Below are 21,469 nucleotides of genomic sequence, written 5' to 3'. Positions count from 1 at the left end.
TTCAGAGGGCAGCTGAGCAGTTCAGCCGGTTAGGTGTCTCACTTCAACTCAGGTTGTGATCTTGGGGTACCAGGATGGAGCCCTGCATCGAGTTCCACTCAGCAAGGAGTCTGATTGTCCCTCTGCTCACCTGTGCTCACTTGCTCTCTCTCAAAAAATCTTTAAAGAAACCCATTCAAGTATTAGAATACACAACTTGCTAGGCACTGGTTGCTCTCAGTTGTTAGGGGTGCATAAGTGAATAAAAACCTTTGTTCTCAGTGCCAAGTACTATGGTGGGCTGGGAGGGGAAACTTTTACATGTAGTAGGCAGGTGGAAAAGTGGGAGTAAGCCACAATGTGGCCAGAAGAGGGTTTTCTGAAGACTAGAGATACAACTGCACATTTCAGTGCTCATGAACATGCACATCAACCTACTAAAAGCTTAATATAGGTGGTTGTGGAACCTATTTAGTCTCAAACTTTTTTTTAAAACCACCAATGGAACCCTTCTTTTTTCCCTTACATAATTAGGAACACTTCTCAAGACTATCCTCATACACACTTTGAAAATGGTGTTCTTGTTCCCTTCTCACAACCAAAACCTGGCTCTTGATCAAAAACCCTCAGTTGCACTTTGCTTTGTCACCCTCTAGAAGGTTCCCTGCAGCTGAGCTGGTTGGTGTAAGGTAGTAGAGATGGATGAAGCTGATGCTACTGTGTGAATGGGTAACTTAGGGCAGCCCAAAGTTTTGAATTCAGTTTTAATCAGTCTTAAAGGGTTTTTTTGGTCCAGAGACTTTTTGAGAATGAAATTAAAATTGGGTTGAAACTGCAGCTGTGTACCAACCTGTCACACAGGTGATGGTAAAATCCTGTCTTCCCTAAGGAATCCCACTAAACTAAAAAGAAACGAATGAAACACATACATACACACAAAAGCAATGGAGCACTATTAACACAAGAGGCACTAATCCTTGCTTTATTCACGCAGTAACATTGGACATTGGGAACTGTGGGCGTAGATACAAAAGGAAGATGGCATCATAAACAGTTGAGCTCATCAGGGCAGTGGTGGCAGCTCAGCCAATGTGGTCTCCTTGGGCCCTACTGGGTTAAGGGAATACTCTGCTCCCTCCACCACTTCATGGCCAAGGTGTTTTACAACACTAGGCCTGTCCTTTAAAAATTAAGGGTCACAGTGATTGAAAACAACATGGTTAAGATATTCAGGGCTGAGTTGACTGCTCCTGGGGCTTCAAGACCACGAGGAGAACAGCATTATGCTCTTATCCTCAAGTGTGTACAAGGGAGATCACAGCAGACACATGAAATGATCTTTCTCCCTGTGCTGAGCGGAGAAATAACCTTTCAGCCAAATCCTCAGGAGGCAGAACTGGAGGCACCAAGAGTACCACAGGCACCATCATCTCTGGGTTTCTCATGGTCAGGCTGAAAAGCTACTTTTAATATAGAAAACAGAAACATTTGTAGTGGGTGTTTTTCAAATCCAGAAGTTGGGAAAAAGAACTGCTTTCTCTAGCATCATAGTTTATACTCAGTTCACTGAATGCTGGTTATAAGACTTACTTAAAAGCTATTATGTTTCTAAGATTTTCTTAGTGGCCAATAAGAAGATTCTGAGGAGGGGAGAGTACCTAGCACCTTGTATTCCTTCACGTGGTAACAGCTAGAGGACTTGGCAGTGAGGTAGCAGCAACAATCCTCACATAATGAAAAGAATTCAAATCTATGCAGTCGTTTGCTGGACACTGAAAACAGGCTGTCCTCCCAGATCTCAAGCTCTAACCACCCCCTTATGTGACACTTTATCTCAAGAGAAGCTGAGAAGAAAAATAGCTGCCCAGCTGAACCTGCCAATGTCCAGTTTCTCAGGATGAGGATAGACCTCTCCAGAGCCCAGGCACAATCTTCTTCCTGAATTCATTAAGCACAATTTTTATAGAAAACTGAAGGACAAACCAAATTGAAAGAATCACTGTTATAATAACTTTAATTTATCTTGCATTTTACATAAGTCTATGAACGATTTTAAAAAAGCACCGCCTTACCCCATCATGTTTTTCTGACAGTTGTTAAAGTAGGCAATGAGTATGTCAACAGCTTGAGCATCAGCATCTTGCAAGGATTTCAGACCAACCAGCCACACGCCAAAGAACCTGGCAGCTTTTCTATCTTGTTTTTAATACAGTGGTATATCCATTCTGATGGTAAACCTGTCCAGCCAAATCTCCACAACACACTTTGCAAAATCAGTGGTGGTTAGCCAATTAGTTAGCTTTGGCACGGAGCTGTGCTCGCTTGCCTGTGACAGCCTGGAAGCCGGTTTTGATGCTGGCAACAGAGCATCGAGAATGACAAGTTTCGCACTGTAAGAAATAGAGTCGGGTGTCCTTTTGCAGGATTGTGTCCGGTGATCGGCACGTATGACAGGTAACGTATTCCTCTGCAGGAAAACATACAGAATTACCTGGTGGTTGCAGTGCACCAGAGGTTTCTTCCCTCTAAAACATCTTCTATAATGAACTCCACAAGCCCAGTCTGGCACCCAGACCAGGGAAAGCTTTAGCTTAACTTAGATATTCTAGGGGTAAAAAGACAAACTGTTTGCTATAATGCTTTACGTACTAAACCACAGGTTGAAAAAAAGACCCAGATATCCTGGAGGCAGGGATGCTTGCCAGATGCCATTCCTGGTTCTACAGGAGAGCCACTCAGAACTCATTAACTTTCCTAGTTGGGAATAGACTGGCCAATTTTAAGTGATTGGGAAGATGATAAAGGCAGGCGAGGCCTGAATGCAAACAGATGTCTCTGACTTGGCCTTCAGCCTAGAACTAACCAGCAGCTTGATCTGCTGGGCTTTAAATCCAAACCCTTCTCTCTACCCCTAAGCAGCTTCCAAGAGTCCCCTTGCTGTCCAATCCTCCCATCATTTTCCCTCAACTCTGAAGGCCAGCCTTTCTAGCTTCATTAAAAACCTGTGGGTCTCCCCCTAAATATTACAGTATCATTGAGAACATTTTAGAGTGATGTAACATAATTATACACTTACTGATATATCTTCTCAAAACATTTTCTATCTGTTTTTGTTGGAATCTTCCTTTGATTACAAGTTGATTATTACCATCTATAGAACCACTATGAGAAAAAAAAGAGTATCTGTTATTGTTTCCTATAAAAAAACAAATTCCAGGATTTTTATACATTTAAATTTCAAATATATTCAATGGCATAGGTCAAGTTCTAGGAGTAGTGCTATATTACCTGTTTTTTCAAAATTTAAGTAGTTGGTGCCTGATAACCTACCCGTATTTCCTAACATTAAATCCAATTTCAACCAATTAAGTTTGCAGTGACAGATTTATGATTAAATCTAAAACAAATTGATTCCTTAACTGTGAGATGGTTCATTCATTGAACAAAGGAAAAACACACTTCTCCTGAATGTATACTATGTACAAGGCAGATATGGGGAGGGGGTCTATAAATATAAAAATAGGAAGGGAGCTGTATCTCTAAAAATTCCAAGCACCAAATGTCTTGATTCAGTCACATGGTTGATTAAAATATCCTAAAATGGGTTGTGGTAGTAGTTGTTCAACTATGCCAACGTATTAAAAACCATTTGTACATTTAAATGTGTGAATTTATCCTATAAAGCTATTACCAACAAAGAAGAACAGATGAAATCCCAGGTCACATATTGATCAATGGTGCTTAAAAACTTTGAAAAGAAGCTGCTGACAAGCACTTTTGATAAGGTAAACCTCTGGGCTAGACATTATCATTTGTTACAAATCACAGTGAAACAACAAAATTCATCCAGGTAGCATTAAATTTATATTTGTTTTGTATCTCATTATAAAACCGACTTTTGTTTTGTTAAGAACCTCTCCTGTGATTCTCCTTTAACTATAAGGCTTTATTATCCTCCATGGACTGTAACCCTTAATCTCCAGGCTATGGTGACTCCAATGCTTGATGTAGGAAATTTTTTCCATTCACTGTCAAAACAAATTGAATTTTCTCAACAACCCCATAATATTTAGCCCACTGACCATAAAGTTCACTGGTCACAACCTGTTATAATACCCCACCTCTACAAAAACTAAATTATTCTCAGAAGCAGGACACTGCTAGCTTTTATTCCTTCGGTTAATGCAAGTTAAAAATAATATAATAATTTACATTTAAAACAATTCTTCTACAACAGAACCTACATATCTACCACTAGTCAAATCACTACTTAACCCCATAGGAAGTGTAGCCAATTCCAACAAACTGAGTTTTAAGTAGACTTGAGTAGGGAGAGACCAGAACACCTTAGTTATCTCTATAAGCCTTTTAAGAGCTCAAGCTCTAGAGAAAAGTAGCTGAGTTTACTATCTTGACTATATTATTAACTAGCTTATGTGACCAACTACAACTCAATGAACCTGTTAGATGGGTGGTATTAATTTCTATTTAAAATTCATAGAACTATTTTAAAGACTGAGATAGTACCCAAAAAAGTGCTTGGCACAGAACCTGACATACAGTACGCACTAATTATGTGTTAGTCGTCATCATCATGCTCCAAGTCTACGTTATTTTTAAAGGGACTTCTGACTTCTGGATTCCTAGTACTTATGGCCATATTCATTGGAATGGGCTCTATGGGATACTGGTCTCCCTGAATGGGGATGGACTGGTTCAATGCCTTCAACATGTGAGCCCTGAAGACAGGGAAATAACTAATTATCAATCTGTTTCCAATGTTTTCTCCTGAGTCACTCAGCCTATTTCTTTGATAGCCTATTCACAATTTAGAAGATAAATTCTGACATAAGAAAATGGTTTCCTCCAAAATCTAATATCTGCTCCATAAAAAGACACAAGAATTCTAATTAATGACAGGAACACCAGCAGGTGTTTAGACAAGCCACTGTCAATGCTGTTCACTATTCCTAGCACCTAATCTCTCAGGAATGATTTCCCTCCCTGGCCAAAAGTTACTGTTATCATTATGTGAATTTTTTTCTAAGGGTGTGATGTATCCTTTTCAAGTTATGAGAAGTTCCTCTGAAACATCCAGTACTACTATGTATAATTTTATATAAATGTGAATAGTTTCTTACCTTGTACCCAATTCAGCCAATAAAAATGCAAGAAGATGTTTGGGCTGACGATGTAATCTAAAAAGAAAGTGGAATATATAAACTATCCTTCATTAGATATCTCACCAAATGTCAGAGAAATCCTGTTCACTGTTTTTATCTGTAATTACTCAACTATTTGGTGAATTTTAGTGCCTAGTTCATCAAACCCTGAAATAAAGATATATAGATACCATTTATTTACATTTTAAAGCCTATAAAGCAACATATTATTTATAAATGCATATGTGTAAGTATCTAGAAACATGTTCAGAACACTTTTTTTTTTTTTTTTTTTAAATTTATGATAGTCACAGAGAGAGAGAGAGAGAGAGAGAGGCAGAGACACAGGCAGAGGAGAAGCAGGCTCCATGCCCCGGGAGCCTGACATGGGATTCGATCCCGGGTCTCCAGGATCGCGCCCTGGGCCAAAGGCAGGCGCTAAACCGCTGCGCCACCCAGGGATCCCTAGAAACATGTTCAGAAAAGGTAAACACCAACCTTAGAGGTTACCCTCTTTTTCTGACAAGGACGGTGGTGAAGGGATCAGAAAGAGATACATGGATGTCCTTGATTGTAACTGTAAAACTCTCTTTAAAGAAGAAAGATATCTGAAGCATATTTGTCAAAAGGTCAAAACACACCAAACCTAGGCAATGGGACATTTAGCTGTTTGTTCTAATCCCTACAGATTTCCCTTTTGAAAATTTTCATTAACAAAAAGGAACAATAGAGAAATACTTCATGGTAGTACAAGAGCAGGAAAATTGCAAACAGCTTAAATATTCACCAACTGGGAAACAGTTATCCAGTCTATCCTGCTTTTAGAAAAAGGCAGGTCTCTATATACACACAAAAAAAAAGTATACAGGAAAAAACAAATACAAAGCAATACCATTCATTATTTTCAACTTTTTTTTTTTTTTTTTTTAAAGATTGATTTATTCATGAGACACACAGAGAGAGGCAGGGACATAGGCAGAGGGAGAAGCAGGCTCCCTGTGGGGAGCCTGATGCAGGACTTGATCCCAGATCTTTGGGATCACAACCTGGGCCAAAGGCAGATGCTTAACCACTGAACCACCCAGGCATCCCAGTATTTTCACTTTTGAATTCTATTCACATGGGGGGTGCTTGGGTGGCTTAGTTGGTTAAGCACCTGACTCCTGCTTTTGGCTCTGGTCATGATCTCAGGGTCCTGGATCAAGCCTGGTATTGTCAGGGAGTCTGCTTCCCCCATCCCTTTACTCCTCCCCCAAGCTTGTGCTTGCTAATAAATCTTTAAAAAAAAATAATTCTAATCACTTGGCATTGTTTGAACTTGTTCTAATAACTAGGCACTACTATTACAATCTTAAAGTTATTCTTTCCCAAAGTGTAGTGAGTGAGGATTGGTGAAAATATAATAGAACAGGTAAGCTCCTACATTGCTAGTGGGAGTATAAGTTGGTACGTACAAGTTTGTTGGAAAGCAGTTTGCCACAAAAATAACCCATTCCTTTTAACTCAGCAATTCCATTCTGGGAATTTTTGCCCTAAGGCTCTATTCTGAGTTACTGTCAAGATACATGTATCAGGATGTTTTCTGAAGCTCTGGCACTAATCATGAAAACACGGAAGCAACTATATCGAACTAAGGAACTGTTAGAGTACTAAAAACATTTCTGAAGACTATTTAATAACATGGGTAAAAGTTTTGTGATATATTGAAAAAATCAGATTAAAAACCAGTATGATTCCAATTTATTTACAAATATCTACATGCATAAAACTACCTAAACATAAAAGTATTAAACTATGATAAGAATGTGGACTTACAGAGCTTTCATTTTCTTTAACATGTCTCTATTTTCTAGTTTTTCTAAAATAAGAATATACTACTGTTGTCATCAGCCAAAAAATCTAAAACCTTTTAAGTAATGCCTAAAATGAAAAAGTGATTATCTCAAGGTGGCTGAATTTTTAGTGATTACTCTTCTTTGTTCATCAATGTCTTGCCTTTTATCTGCAATAAGCATGTATCATTTATGAAACTGAGTAACAAACAGTAGAGAGAGAAGGTGAGTTGCCTTAAAGAGCCTGTCAGTAAAGATGCAGCTGAGCTGTAAGAAGTGCTAGGCCTAGAGAGTGACCTAGGAGTAAGATACACATGGAATGTGATGGTCATTAAGAAAGCTGAAATCTCATCGATCATGTCTTGGCAATGAGCATCCAAGGAAGAGGCACACCAAATTCAGCTGCTTTCCTGGAGCTCCCTTTTGCACTTGTTTGGCAGGCCCACCGCAGCCTGATGAGCTTTTCCACCTCCCCAGGCTCTCTAGGCTCCTGTCTGAGGACTGCATTCAACCTCCTCCCTCTTCACTCCATCTGGTTAGGATCCACTCTCCTGGGTCAGCATGAGTTGGCTTCTCTCACTTCTGGATGCCTGATAAAACAAGCCCTAAGACCTACGAATAGAAAGAACTGACATACTTGAACTACGACCTCACTCAAACCAACCCTGCCACTTGTGTATTCTTTCTTTCTACCTGCAACAAAGTGCACAATAAGGATATTTCACATATACTGCACTGACAATCTGGTATTTGGGATGGAGGATTCTCCATTAACCAACTTACAGTTTACAGATATCTGTAAAGTTGACAAAAGAAGTTTTCTTTGTTCCTACTCGGACAACCTGTGGAGGTTTCATGACAAATTTCCTTTTTTCTCCAGCAACCATATCTGGATTCTTTTCCCTCATAATGTTGAACACTCGATTCAGTAGCTATAGAAAAACAATTGATATTCACATACATTCTTATTAATAGGAGTATAAAGTTCCCACTTGAGTCACTCTGTTTTACCTTCAAGCAAAGCAAACATAATATTTTACTAAACAGTAATCACTTCAGCAGCATGTATATACTTTTTACTAAACACACACACACCGATCATTGTATGTTCTGGCAGCACCTGAAGAGCAGGACTCAATCCTCAACCAGGATCTGGTCCATTATGGATACTTACAGATACCCAGTTCAAAGTTCAATGAATGAATGAATGAATGAATGAGTTCTACTAATTTTGCTGTTTCTATGGGAAAGTATATGATACGTGGAAAAGTAAGATTCAGGACAGCCCAAACTAACTTGACTTACTCTCACCCTAAATTAGTTGCTCCCTTCCTCTATTGCTCTCCCAATTCGAAGAGGCTCCAGGTCCTCAGAAGATCATCGACTCAGATGGAATACTGAATACCATAATGACTGCTAAACTCTGGGCAGGCTGCCCCACTTAGGGGTATCAGGCAATACTGTGCACTGACTATGTTACCTCTCTGGGTCTGTTTCACTATCTGTTCTTTAATGGCCCTTCCAATTCAGTATAAAGATCATGCTTTTCAGGGGTGTCTGGGTGGCTCAGTTGGTTAAGCATCTGATTTGATTTCAAGCTCAGGTCATAATCTCAGGGTCATGAGATCAAGCCCTGTGTCAGGTTCTGCACTCAACAGGGAGTCTGCTTGAGACTCTTTCTCCCTCTGCTCCTCCCCTACACCGTGTACACACTCTAACAAGTAAATATATTAAAAAATACATAAAGATCTTGCTCTTCTTTGAATTCTAGTGAACACCTTAGTCATTTTTCATAAGAGAATTTGTCTTACCTCCTCATACGTGTAGTCTCTTTCGGAGCCTGCCCAAGCAGGACCTGTCTGGTTACTGAATGAAATACCATCATCTTTTTTGCTGTCTTCATCTTCTAAAGCTACAGATAACAAAGACTGTAAGAATGAGGGGTAGGCAGTAACAAAGTGGGAGGAGGCAGATCTAAAGAAATGAAAGCTTCAAAGACATCTGTCGTCCCTCCCGCATAATAGCATTAAGGCTCACAAACAACCTGTTACTGCCTCAAGACAGGGATGTTACAACTTTCATAAATAACCCTTAACAGAGACCTCTCTAGGAATTTGTGATAACGGATACACTGAGTTATTTCTTGATTTAAGAAACACAAGGTAACATAATGTTTAACATAATTAGCAGAAAAAAGCCCAGCTATTCTGAAGCACTTAAACATCAATGTCCATAAAAATCCATCTGTTGATTACACTAGTTTTCTAACTCAGAGCTAATAAAACAGCACTTTTAACAAAAAAAAAAAAAAAGAAAAAGAAAAAAAAAATTAAACTATTTAAAATCCAGTTACAGTAATTTCCCCAAAAGCCTTAATTATCATGTTTTTAGTGTAATCATGATTGCCAAATTCTTCCTCCATGAAATCTTGAACTGTCATTATCAAATTAGATACCTTTTCCTTTCAGCTTCCATTATCAGGCAGTAAAAATAAGAAGGAAAAAATAAGAAAGGAGCCTGTTCAAAGAGACTAGGCCAAAGTCTTGAGTAACCTAGAAATGAGCTGATGAGCCCCCATATTACCTTCATCTTTCTCTAGTATTTCATCCTCATCTGGGAACTTAACGTTCTTCTTTTTCTTCTTTTTATTGCCAAGCATAATGTCAAGGTCATCCTCTGGTTCAGCTGGTTCTTGGATATCACTTTCGATCTTAAGATCCTAAAAAATTGAGATAAGAATCAACATTTTGATACTACAACTATGTTTTAAATGACATGGGCTGACATAATTTTGGAGGAAAACATATTCACAATTATAGATCAGCAGTGTCTCTCACATGAGAACCAAACTGGCTCAGAAAGTCTGTCATTTAGGAGCACGTGGCTCAGTTAAGTGTCTGACTTTGGCTTAGATGATGATCTTGGGGTCCCAGTATCAAGCCCCGCATCAGGCTCTGTGCTGGGGTGGGGGGAGTCTGCTTGTCCCTTTCCTTCTGCCCCTCCCCCTGTTCATGCCCTCTCTCTCTCTCACATAAATAAATAAAATATTTTCAGAAAATAAATAAATAGGGGTACCTGGGTGGCTCAGTTGGTCAAGGGTCTGCCTTCGGGTCAAGTCATGATTCTCAGGGTCCTGGGATTGAGCCCCATGTCAGGCTCCCTGCTCAGCAGGGAGTCTGCTTCTCCTACTTCCTCTGTGCTCTGTCTCTCAAGTAAAATAAAATCTTTAAAATTTTTAAAAAATAAAGTCATTTTTTTCAAAGATTTTATTTATTTATGAGACAGAGAGAGAGCACAAGCAGGAGGAACAGCAGAGAGGAAGAAGCAGACTTCTCACTGAGCAAGGAGCCTGACTCAGGACTCGATCCCAGGACCCTGAGATCATGACCTGAGCCGAAGGCAGGCACTTAATCGAATGAGCCACCCCGGTACCCCCTCCTTCTTAAAGATTTTATTTGAGAGACAGTGTGAGAGAGAGAGAGCACAAGCAGGAGGAGTAGCAGGGGGAGAAGGAGAACGAAGGCAGATACTTACCCAGTTGAGCCACCCAGGTGCACCAAGTCTGTCATTTAAACTAGAAATTCTTGGAGCGCTCCTCGGTGGCTCAGCGGTTGGGCATCTGCCTTCAGCTCAGGTGGTGATCCCGGGATCTGGGATCAGTCCCACATTGGGCTCCCTGCATGGAGCTTGCTTCTCCCTCTGCCTGTGTCTCTGCCTCTCTGTGCCATTCATGAATAAATAAATAAATTAAAATAAAAAAAATTTAAAAACTAAACTAGAAATTCTTTAAGACACTTTTTTTTAAGTAGGCTCTATGCCCAACATGGGGCTTGAACTCACAACTCTGAGACTGAGTCACGTGTTCTGACTGAGCCAGCCAGGTACCCCTCTTTGGGACACTTTTGTGTCATCTTTTCCTTTCTTGAATCCATCAACCTTGAGATCTTATAGTTACTGCCCATGTTTCCAGACCAAGCCACTGGTCAAAATCACCTGGGAATCTTTAAAAGATTCCCATATCGGGGCACCTGGGTGAGCATCTGACTCTTGGTTTGGCTCAGGTTGGGACTCTGGGGTCATGAGATCGAGCCCTGCGTTGGGCTCTGCACTCAGTGCAGTGTCTGCTTGAGATTCTCTCTTCTTCTCCCTGTCTCTCCTGCTCGTGTAGGTGCTCTTTCTCTAAAATAAAGTTTTTTTAAAAAAAGATTCCTTTATCTTCTGATTGACAATTTTTAGTAGGAACAGGATTCAGGAATATTTTAAGGATGTTTCTAAGTATTCTGATGCAATAAATGGAAACGTTTTTTTCTTCCTGACACCAAATATGTGGTATTTTTCCAAAGCTATTGTCCAATTCTCATACTAACTAGGTGGCTTACAATTCAACTCAATTCTGACACTACCCGGGCTCAGTGACAGACCGCCGGTTTAATGGCTCAGTCTTGTAAGACTGTCCTTCTTTAGGGGTCAATGCAAGTACAGGGTCTCCATGTTTTACCCATACTTAGTCTGACTTGACTACAAATTCAGAACACCCCTCCCACCCCCACCGTCATTTAATAATCTGCTAGAACGCCTGAGACTTGGAAAAGCACTTAACTATTACCAGTTTATTATAAAGGATGCAATTCAGTAACAGCCAAATGGAAAAGATGCACAGAAGAAAAGAGAGGGAGGCAGGTGCAAAGGCTTCTCTCTCTGGTTATACCACTCTCCCAACAGCCCAATGTGTTCACTAACCCTGAAGCTCTCTAACCCTCATTGTTGGAGGGTTTTGATGAAGGTTTCATTAGGTAGGTATGATTAATTAAATCATTGCCCATTGGTGTCTGAACCCAATCTCCAGTCCCTTTCCCTGGAGGAGTGCATACCTGAAAGTTCCAATCCTCTAATCATGGCTTGATCTTTCTGACAAACAACTTCCACCCTGAAGCCAGCTATCCAAGAGCTCCCAGCCACTAGTCATCTCAAAAGGCACTTTTATCACTCAAGATGCCAAGGGTTTTAGGAGCTGTGTGCCAGGAACTGAGAACAAAGACCAAGTATTTATTTTTTATTGTACCAGTCAGCCTGGCACCAGACGGTGAAGAGGTCTTTGGGCATCATTTCAATAGATGATGTCACGGAAGAGGGAAAAGGTAGAACCCAGAGAATTACAATCATCTGATGAACAGATGGAGACAAGGTAAAGCTTGATCTCAAGATTAGTTGCTATAGTTATGGATGTAAATAGGGCATTAAAATGATTCATACACACCCCAGAAGATCAGAAAGGTCCAGTCTCAGTCTCCAGTCTTCTAATTTCTCCATTCTTTCCCACCCTGAAGTCACTATTACCTATCAACATCTGTTTTTGCGTGCCTATGGACATGCAGAGAAATCCTGAATTACTCTGTAAATTCATAAATCTTAGCAGGAAAACTGGAATAAGCTAGGAGTAAATGACGCTCAGCCTTGAGATCCCAAATCCAGCTATGTGGCCAATACCACATTTGGCCATCAGAAACCAATTAACTTGTGTATTAGCTGGATAACACATAAACAAGAAAGCAGGTATTAACTTAGTCTGTGGTACAAGCTCTTATGTTATGACTTCAATAGAGAAAAAAAAAAGTAAGCACTTCTAAGAGCAGAGCTTATAAGTGACACTTCGACAAAAGCTACTAGAGGAACTGACCAATAAAACCTTGCTAACCAAGACCTTGTGTAGCGTATCTCTGATACGTCACCTTGTTACCCAGGATATTTAAACCTCATTTATTCAGTATAATCCGAACATGTCTTTCTCAATTTCCTTACAATAGTAGTAAGAGAAGAGAATCTCCAAACAGGGAGAGAGTAAGATAAATCCAGGTAAAATCATTTTCTTCTAAAGGACTCTAAATTATCCCTGAACTAAAATAATCTCTGAAAACAGGAAAAACATCTCATTCATTTCAGTACCTTAGCAATTAACACACAATGCCTGACTCACTGCAATTATCAATACATATCTGCTGAATTAACCAAGCTATCAACATTATGACATTGTTTCCAAAACTGAATGAATTACTATATACATTTCCTGTTACATGTGCGATACACCTTATTTACTGGAGTTTGAGCAAATTATTTATCAAAGAAAAACTGGGGTAGAGGGCATAAAATGGGATACTAAGTACATGTGTATGTATGTTCTCATGCTTACTCCTTCCCACTTGTATACACATAAAATTGCTATTATCCTGGATTTTTTTTTTTTAAGATTTTATTTATTCATTCATGAGAGACACACACACACACACAGAGAGAGAGAGAGAGAGAGAGAGAGAGTGAGAGAGTGAGAGAGAGAGGGGGGGGGCAGAGACACAGGCAGAGGGAGAGGCAGGCTCCATGTAGGGAGCCCAACATGGGACTCGATCCTGGGTCTCCAGGATCATGCCCTAGGCCGAAGGCAGGCGCTAAACCACTGAGCCACCTGGGGTGCCCCTATCCTGGATTTTAAAAATAGATGTGTGGGCTCTGCTCAAGATTACTGGGCAGAGTTTTTAAAATAGTAGCTCTAAGTAAGGCAATAACAGACTTTAGCTCCTTCCTGATCCATCCTATTTACCCACCTACCATCTAGTTACCTATCCTTGTTCAAAAGAATTTTGAGATATTTATATAGGAAACTGATCCAGTAACAGGACAACTGCAGGGCTTCATGTCCCTAAAAGACCAGAGAACCCCATAAAACCAGCCTACGTGCTCCCGTTCTACTACAAGCCAAAAAATCATCAGCCACAAACCATCATAAGCTGGGGTTCATTTTTTGCTGCTCAGAGGAACACGCATAAGTCTGTATACCTTCAACATACTACCAAAAGTTTAACAGAAGAAACTGTAAGAATATATGCTCCATAGGATTTCTCACTTATAGAAATATCTCTCCTCACCCAATCTGAGTGTGGTTAATGTCATCATAATGGCATGCAATACAATGTGTAAAATCTCATTTATATTCCTTTAAACCATAATCCCTTTAAGACACCTAGTCAGACACAATCCCAAGAAAATGATCTTAACCCTGATCAAGTACTCAATAACAAAAGCAAAACTGTTAAGAGACAAGACACAAAGAGAAACATCAGCCATTAGCAACCTTTCAAGAGGTCAAATTTTACCTTCAATAAGAAAGCAATACTACCTTTACACCTTCTTCAGCTTCATCAATATCAAATATCTTTTTTGTTTTTTTCTTCTTTTTCTTCTGATTAAAGAAGTTCAAGTCATCTAAATCATCAGAAGCATCTAAAAAGATAGTTAAGCATAAAAATTAACAACTAGCAGAAGGTACAGCATCGAATCGAGTTAAACCAACAATTCAGCTATTAATTAGTCAAGTCATCAGAATAGAGAGTTTAGAAATCAGTACAGTGGTCTCTCTACAACCCAAGGTTATACAGTTCTGAAGAACACGATGGCAGGCCAAGTCAAGGCTTTATAGGAAAAACATGGTTAGGGCAACATGTTGGGAATATTTATTTAGTAATCTGACCATACCATGCCTCACTGTTCCCATGGCAACGTAAGAGTTCTAACACAATTTCCAAAGCTCTCTAGTTTTATCTCTCCATTTCTGTCTACCTTCTCATCTACCAACTCTAATTCCTGGTTCCAGTCCAACTAAAATACTTCCACTTCTTAGTTAGTATGTGTGGTCTCTTACCTAAGCCTCCCATGGGCCTTCTCATATGGCTCGTATCTTCAGCTCACTGGATCTTGGTTAGAAGTAACTTCTACAAGAAGCCTTTTCTAAGCTTATCCTCCAACTAGGTTAGCTGCCCCCAAGTATATTGATATAACCTCTGTTACTCCAATAGAGGTATTTACTGGCTTGTCTATCTCCCTACTGGCTACTAAAGTGCTATACTTTTTTCATCTAAAACTTAATGTTTAGCTCAGTGTTACTAAAATCATTCAATCAACAAAAGGCCTTATTAGGGCAGCCCTGGTGGCGCAGCAGTTTAGCACCGCCTGCAGCCCGGGGTATGATCCTGGAGACCCTGGATCGAGTCCCACATCGAGCTCCCTGCATGGAGCCTGCTTCTCTCTCTCTCTCTCTCTCTCCGAATAAATAAACAAATCTTAAAAAAAAAAAAAGGCCTTATTAAAGTATATGACATTTGTTAAAATAAGCCTACATTTTGAAAATTTATCCACCATTAGTAATAATGGGTTTATTCAGTTAAGTCCTCCATTTGTCCTGCCCTATTGTACACTAGGGATATTTTAGGATCCTTCTGCTACATTTTTCAAGGAGCTATTTATGAACTCAATTTATCTTATTACAATAATAATTTACTTTTCAAGTTTAACAGGTACAAGACACTTAGCATATGGTAGATGCTCAATGTCAGTTCTCCCGATCACCAGCAGTGTCTTATGTTCAACAGACATAAATAATATTTACTAAATCATTTACTTCTAGTAATCAAATGGTGTCTATGTTAGAGCACAAGACGGAATACTAATGCTGGTATCTAAATCCAAACATTTTAGGCTCTAATTTTAATCTCTTTTATTACAGATTTTCAGATTTGCTAAGACATAAAACTGCCTATTTTACTCCTATGTCTTTCTGCTTACACTCAAATACAACCACAATTAAAACTAGAGAAGAGATCTGACAGGTCAAACTTGAATAACCAGGCCTGGAATGATGAGGTTTGGTCATCTCTGCAACTTGTGGATTTGGTAGGAATTTCTCTGGAATAAGTCTGTCATAAATCTGGCAAGATCCAATGCACACAGCCTGTTAATAGCCTCAACTTCACTTACCAGGCTGAGAGGTCACTGTATGCACAAAATCCAAAACACTCATGGAAGAGAACCAGGTCTCACAGGACCACAGTGACTCTTCCGTATCTACAACTCACCCTTTTTCCTACTGTCCTCTTCATCAGCTTCTACATCTTTGTCCTCAGTTGGCTCTGGTTCTACTTCTTTTGTTTCTGAGGGCTGGGTTTCTTCCGTCTGGGCATCCCCTTCCTCATCTAACATAAAAGGCTTCTTCTTCTTCTTTTTCTTCTTGCTCATAGTAGGATCAAAAATCATCTGTTTAAAGGACAATAAAAAACAAAAAGGAACCAAGTGATTGTTTTTAAAGATACTCATGTTCCAAATATGTTGTATCCTCAAAAAGTATACATTTGAAAGTAAAAGTGTATGATGCACTAAAGTCCCAAAGAGGATCTTACACACACACACACACACACACACACACAAAAAGGCCATCCAACAAACTTCCTTATATTATTAAAGGGACGGGGAAGATGGGTGTGGTTTGGAATCATGCACATGCCTTTAAATTTGTAAGTTCTCACGAGATACAGCAACTTCACTTTTAAATTTCATGAGCAAATTTGGAGACTTTATATATGCATCATGGAACTTGGGAAGGGACCTTAGCAATATCTTACACCATGTCCCCCACTTTATGGATGAAAAAACCAATGCCTTGGCAGGTTACACTTTTTTTTTTAAAGATTTTATTTATTTATTCATAGAGACACACACACAAAGAGAGAGAGGCAGAGACACAGGCAGAGGGAGAAGCAGACTCCATGCAGAGAGCCTGATGTGGGACTCGATCCAGGGTCTCCAGGATCACGCCCTGGGCTGCAGGTGGCACTAAACCGCTGCACCACCGGGGCTGCCCAGGTTACACGTTTTATTTAAGGCTGGTAACTTGGGGTTGCTATGCCAGGAGACTTGACCTGATAAAAAATTAAAACAGAAACAAAAACTTCTCTTGGCCCCCGCTGAAGTTCAGACAAGTCTTTAAGAAAATCCATCAGCAATCCTTCCTATAGCAAATCTCCGAGTAAGAGAAACTTCCATACAACCTTTTCCTTTGCTTTTTGTTTTGGGAACATTAAAAGTTTTCATATTTTATTTTTTTAAATTTTTAAAAAATATTTTATTTATTTATTCATGACAGAGAGAGAGGGAGAAATAGAGAAAGGCAGAGGGAGAAGCAGGCTCCGTGCAGGGAGCCTGACGTGGGACTCGATCCCAGGTCTCCAGGATCACACCCCAGGCTGAAGGTGGCACTAAACTGCTGGGCCACCAGGGCTGCCCAAAAGTTTTCTTATTTTAAATCTAACATCCACTAGAGACATCCTCTAGAGAATAAATGAAAAACCAACTTATAACTTGTTTTAGACAACTTGTATACACTGATCATTTGGAAAAAAATAAAGATTATTAATTCAGACACAACAGTTTAACAACATATAGGGTAGATTCCTGGTAGAATGGAAAGAGGTCTTTTTAAATAGAATTGGATTCAAATCCCAAGTATTTTTCTCTAAGCCCCTTACCAATCTTTGTCCAAATTCTACCACGCTTAAACTTAGCATTTTGTCCAATGATCTGCTGTGGCAGAGAAGTACTTAAAAGCACAGGTCTCGAGCCCAACTGACTGAATTCAAATCCTGACTCTGGCACTTACTTGCGTTACTCCAGATAAGCTCTTGCCTTCTGCATGCCTCATGTGTAAAAAAGATAGCAGCAGCAGAACCAAAAACCAACCTCACAGGGTTACTGGGATTAAATGAGTGATTAAATATAAAACACTTGGCACAGCGCCTGACACAAAAGTACTCAATAAATGTTAGCAATTATTATGATTTATATAATGCTTTATAGTTCACAAAGCATGGTATCTCTTCATTCCTATCACTGAAATTTCATTAAATCAGGGTGATCAAATTTCCAAGACATGAAACTCTAAAAAAGATTCCCCAAATTAATTCTAATTAACTTAAATTTCCTTATGACTCAAGTACATTAGAGAAATTGAGCTACACTGAAACCAAACTAGGGTCTGTAATCAAGTAGGGTAGTTATCATTCTTACCCAATAAAGGATCTGCAAGACATACTAGAAATTGATATAGCCTCATTTCAAAGATTTCCTCTCCTACCTTAACATAAATTTAATTGCATATCAAATGAATAATTCTGAAATGCAGTCAGTCTGAAGAACATTACTGAGCAAACTTAAAGAGTATATATAAAAAAATAAAGAGGATAAAAGACAGGAGGAAGTTCCCCACTGCTAACCTACTAGGTCTTGGGTCACTGTACATGGAATGTTACAATCTATTTCAGGGATGTTATCTAGTTTATCCTCATTTCTGAAATATGGAGATTTGGCAAAAGGACAGAAAGCACACTAGGCACTAGAAATCTGGTTGTCTGGCAGGACTTAAAATTTATTGAATTTTTTTTCAAGTAGCAAGTTCTCTGGAATATTAATTACCTTTTGACTATTGTTCAGCAAGACAGACCAAAGATAGGAGGGATTCTCAAATCAGAGGACAGCCTCACAACTGTCTTCTTATCCTCTGAAAAACCATTTGTACTTAAGTCTACAGGGAAACAGTCTGGTTGTAGCCTTGTAAGAGTAATAAACACACAAGAATTATACACTGAAATAATTAACATCTCTCTCAATTACTGTGTCTGGGTACTTAAGACAAAGTCATTGCCTCATACACTCACACCACATACCAAAGTAGAATCTAAAAATAAGGAAACCAGGGATCCCAAAGTAGTGCCCAGAGCAGGACTCTCCCCAAAATAAAGGCCAGGTCAGTCCTGAGTAAAAATTAAAACGTCCAATTTACAAATTATTATATTCAAAATGTTTTATGACATTGTTTATGACATTTTATGTCAGTTGCTGACAGCACATTTATGAAAAACCACAGAATCTCTTAAGCTTTTTTTTTTTTTTTCCTAAGCCCTCAACAAAGCTTTCAAAAACAGTTTTCCACTTTCCACTTCCCAGGCTGGGTTGGGTTGGAGAATGCCAAAATGCTTCATGAAAGTAGTAACCTATTCTCCTCCATCAAAATTTACCCTAGACGGTAACTTTATGGCCACACCACACCCAGGAGGCAAGGTGAGAACAAATGCTAAACATGGCCATCTCTGGGTGATGGGATCCTGGGAGATTTTTATTTCTTTTTGTATTATTCTGTTATGTAAATTTTGTACAACACACATTCCATTTTTAATCAGAAAAAAATTTTTTTTTAAAGATTCTTTTGTAAAACATCCTACCATGTTGCGTGAAAACCTAATGGTTCTGACACCTTGTAAATAAATGGGGCCTGGTAATGAACAGTAATCTTAGCTATTGACAGCACTTAAAATGGTCGGAAAAATAATGAATGCCTGCAGATTAGGGAATTTTTCCATACTTCAAGAACACTGCTTTTTAAAGGTCATGATTCCACTAGTTTAAAGAAAGTTATATTTTGGCGAGTTTCTGGCTTAATTACCAGGTTTAAAAAGAAATGCATGCAATTTATTTTATGTCAACTACACACCAATAAAGTATTTCAAGAAAAAAGGAAATGTGAAGAAAATAGAAAAAAATAACAGTAGGTTCCTTAACCCTCTATCTTAGCCTAGAACTTCCACTCTTGGGGAGATTTGGCAGTTTATAAATCATTTCCACGTACAACTTTTCACTTGATTCTTACAAGTCTATAAAGTAGTCAGCTAGTTTCCTGCCTGTAAGATGAAGTTGGACTGACAGACCTGTGAAGTGCTAAGCTGCTTAATACTTTACTGGCTTCCAAAGCCCTCTGTTGGAATGCTGGTCCTGCCATTTTTGCTTGACAAAATCTTGTTCAACCTTCAATAATTTATTCACATTCCATTTCCTTCAAAACCTGGTCTCACTGCTAAAACTGAATCCTCCAGCTTCCCAAATCACTACGTTGAAATGGTCCTATTTCTTCTAACCCCTGTAGCTATTAGTAAATCTCCCTTACAACAGTTGTACTTTACCATAAACCCTATACACAGAATAGTACTATTACATGGGCACTGTTAAAGGCTTACAAAATGGGAGAGAAAAAACAAACACGAAACACTGCCACTCTCGGAAATTTTGAAATACAGTAGCCAGAGTAATGTCTTCGAGGTCAGAGCATGACCCCTAAGCAAGAACCACCCACTTCATTTAGACTCTGGGTTTCTCTCCGAACAGAGCTAGGGCCTCCTAGTTACCTAGATGGAGGCAATACTGCATAGATCTGGAATTCTACTACTGGCTCTGCCACTTAATCTTTAATCACGGGCATCATACAACTCTCTAAGCCTCAGTTCTCTCATCTTTAAAACGGGAATAATAACAAATGATATCAATTTTATACCATTGTTACGAAAATTCAATGTTGAGATTTAAATCTCCTCCTCCAGAAAAAAAATCCAAATTCCTTAATTTGGTCTTCAAAATCCTCCCATTTATTAGCCGCCACCTCCATTTCAACTCTAACCAAATTGAAGAATGTCCTTCCCGTGAGCACATGTACTCGCCTTCTTAACCACTCCCTTTACCCTGATCAGGCCCTTCCACTACTGTGGAACTTCTAAGCATCATTCAGGGTCTACCCCAGAAAAACCAACGCTCGGGAAAGCCTCGTGGATTTAAAATCAAGTTTCATTTTAAACCGTTTGATTTTACATAAACTGAGCAAATCTGTCTACAAAGGACTTGAGAAAATTTCCTGAGGTACAAGCACGATGGTGGAAAAAGACCCAGCCAGCCGCAGCCCGATCTTCCCGCTCAGGTCTCTGTGAGCTCTCTGTTCAGGAAGGCTCAGGGTCCCCCGCCCTGAAACTTTCCGAGGTGAGTCACTTTCTGAGGCTGAAGGATCTTTTTCCTCTGTCCTATCTCCCTCACCCCTCGGTCGTAAGAAATAATGCTCAGGATGAGGATAAGGGTGGATACCGACCAGGACAAGCCAGCCTGCAAAGTTTTTAACGAGGCGCTCCGCCGGAGCTGAGGAAGGCACGTCTCAGCACTCCCGGCGCCTAGTGAAGAGAGTTAGAGCCGCACTGTCAAAACGAAAGGAACGCAGGGGTCACCGGCCCCAATCTCGTTCTTTTGGGGCATTATACCGGCATTCAAGCCCCCTTCTGGGAGGGCGACTCAACGAGCTCTCAATTCCGGAAACGCCGGCCACAGGAGGTCGCAGGCCTCGGCGTGGCCCCGAGCAGAGCCGGGCGCGGCCAGGCCCGCGGCCCTGAAGTCCTCACCAGCTCTACCGCTCCCAGCCGCCTAGGCCCGGCTGCCCCACATGGCGGCAGCCGGCCGCTAGGCCGCAGGCCCGATCTCCCACACCAGGGTGGGTTCGGCTCTCCGCCTCAGTCCTTGGCCCTACAGCCAGGCTCAGGCCCTCACCTCGTCCCCGGACATGGCTGCGGCTCGAGTGGGCTCGGCACGGACGGGAAGTCGGACGGGACAGCCCCAGGCCCCGGTGGCAGCGCTACTCCTGCCGACACCTCTCCTACCACCGCACTAGACTCTTGCATCAGCGAAAGGGAACGACACCCCGCCCTCTCCTCCCAAGCGTTGGAAATACGCCTGCGCAGAGCGTGCCTAGGCGCAGGCGCGCGGAGGAGGCGACCTGGAGCGCTCCGTCTGGCGCGAGTTACCAGGCGACGGCGC

At 40.3% G+C, this 21,469-nt stretch overlaps 1 protein-coding gene across 1 annotated transcript; it reads right to left on the bottom strand.

Moving 5' to 3' along the window:
- Positions 1-1,975: 1,975 nt before the first annotated feature.
- Positions 1,976-21,357, bottom strand: EIF2S2 (eukaryotic translation initiation factor 2 subunit beta). The gene is made up of 9 exons (XM_041732283.1): positions 21,203-21,357; positions 15,874-16,051; positions 14,142-14,245; positions 9,557-9,692; positions 8,785-8,885; positions 7,757-7,905; positions 5,121-5,177; positions 3,056-3,141; positions 1,976-2,446 (listed from the first exon to the last, which is right to left on the bottom strand). The coding sequence occupies exons 1-9, from the start codon at positions 21,215-21,217 to the stop codon at positions 2,271-2,273; spliced, it is 1,002 nt and encodes a 333-aa protein (XP_041588217.1). The 5' UTR covers positions 21,218-21,357; the 3' UTR covers positions 1,976-2,270.
- Between the last annotated feature and the right edge of the window lie 112 nt (positions 21,358-21,469).

Source organism: Vulpes lagopus, chromosome 18 (assembly GCF_018345385.1).
Source record: "Vulpes lagopus strain Blue_001 chromosome 18, ASM1834538v1, whole genome shotgun sequence".
NCBI classification, from domain to species: Eukaryota; Metazoa; Chordata; class Mammalia; order Carnivora; family Canidae; genus Vulpes; species Vulpes lagopus.
Note: the sequence above shows the minus strand (reverse complement) of the source record. Positions and strands in the feature narration are given on the sequence as shown.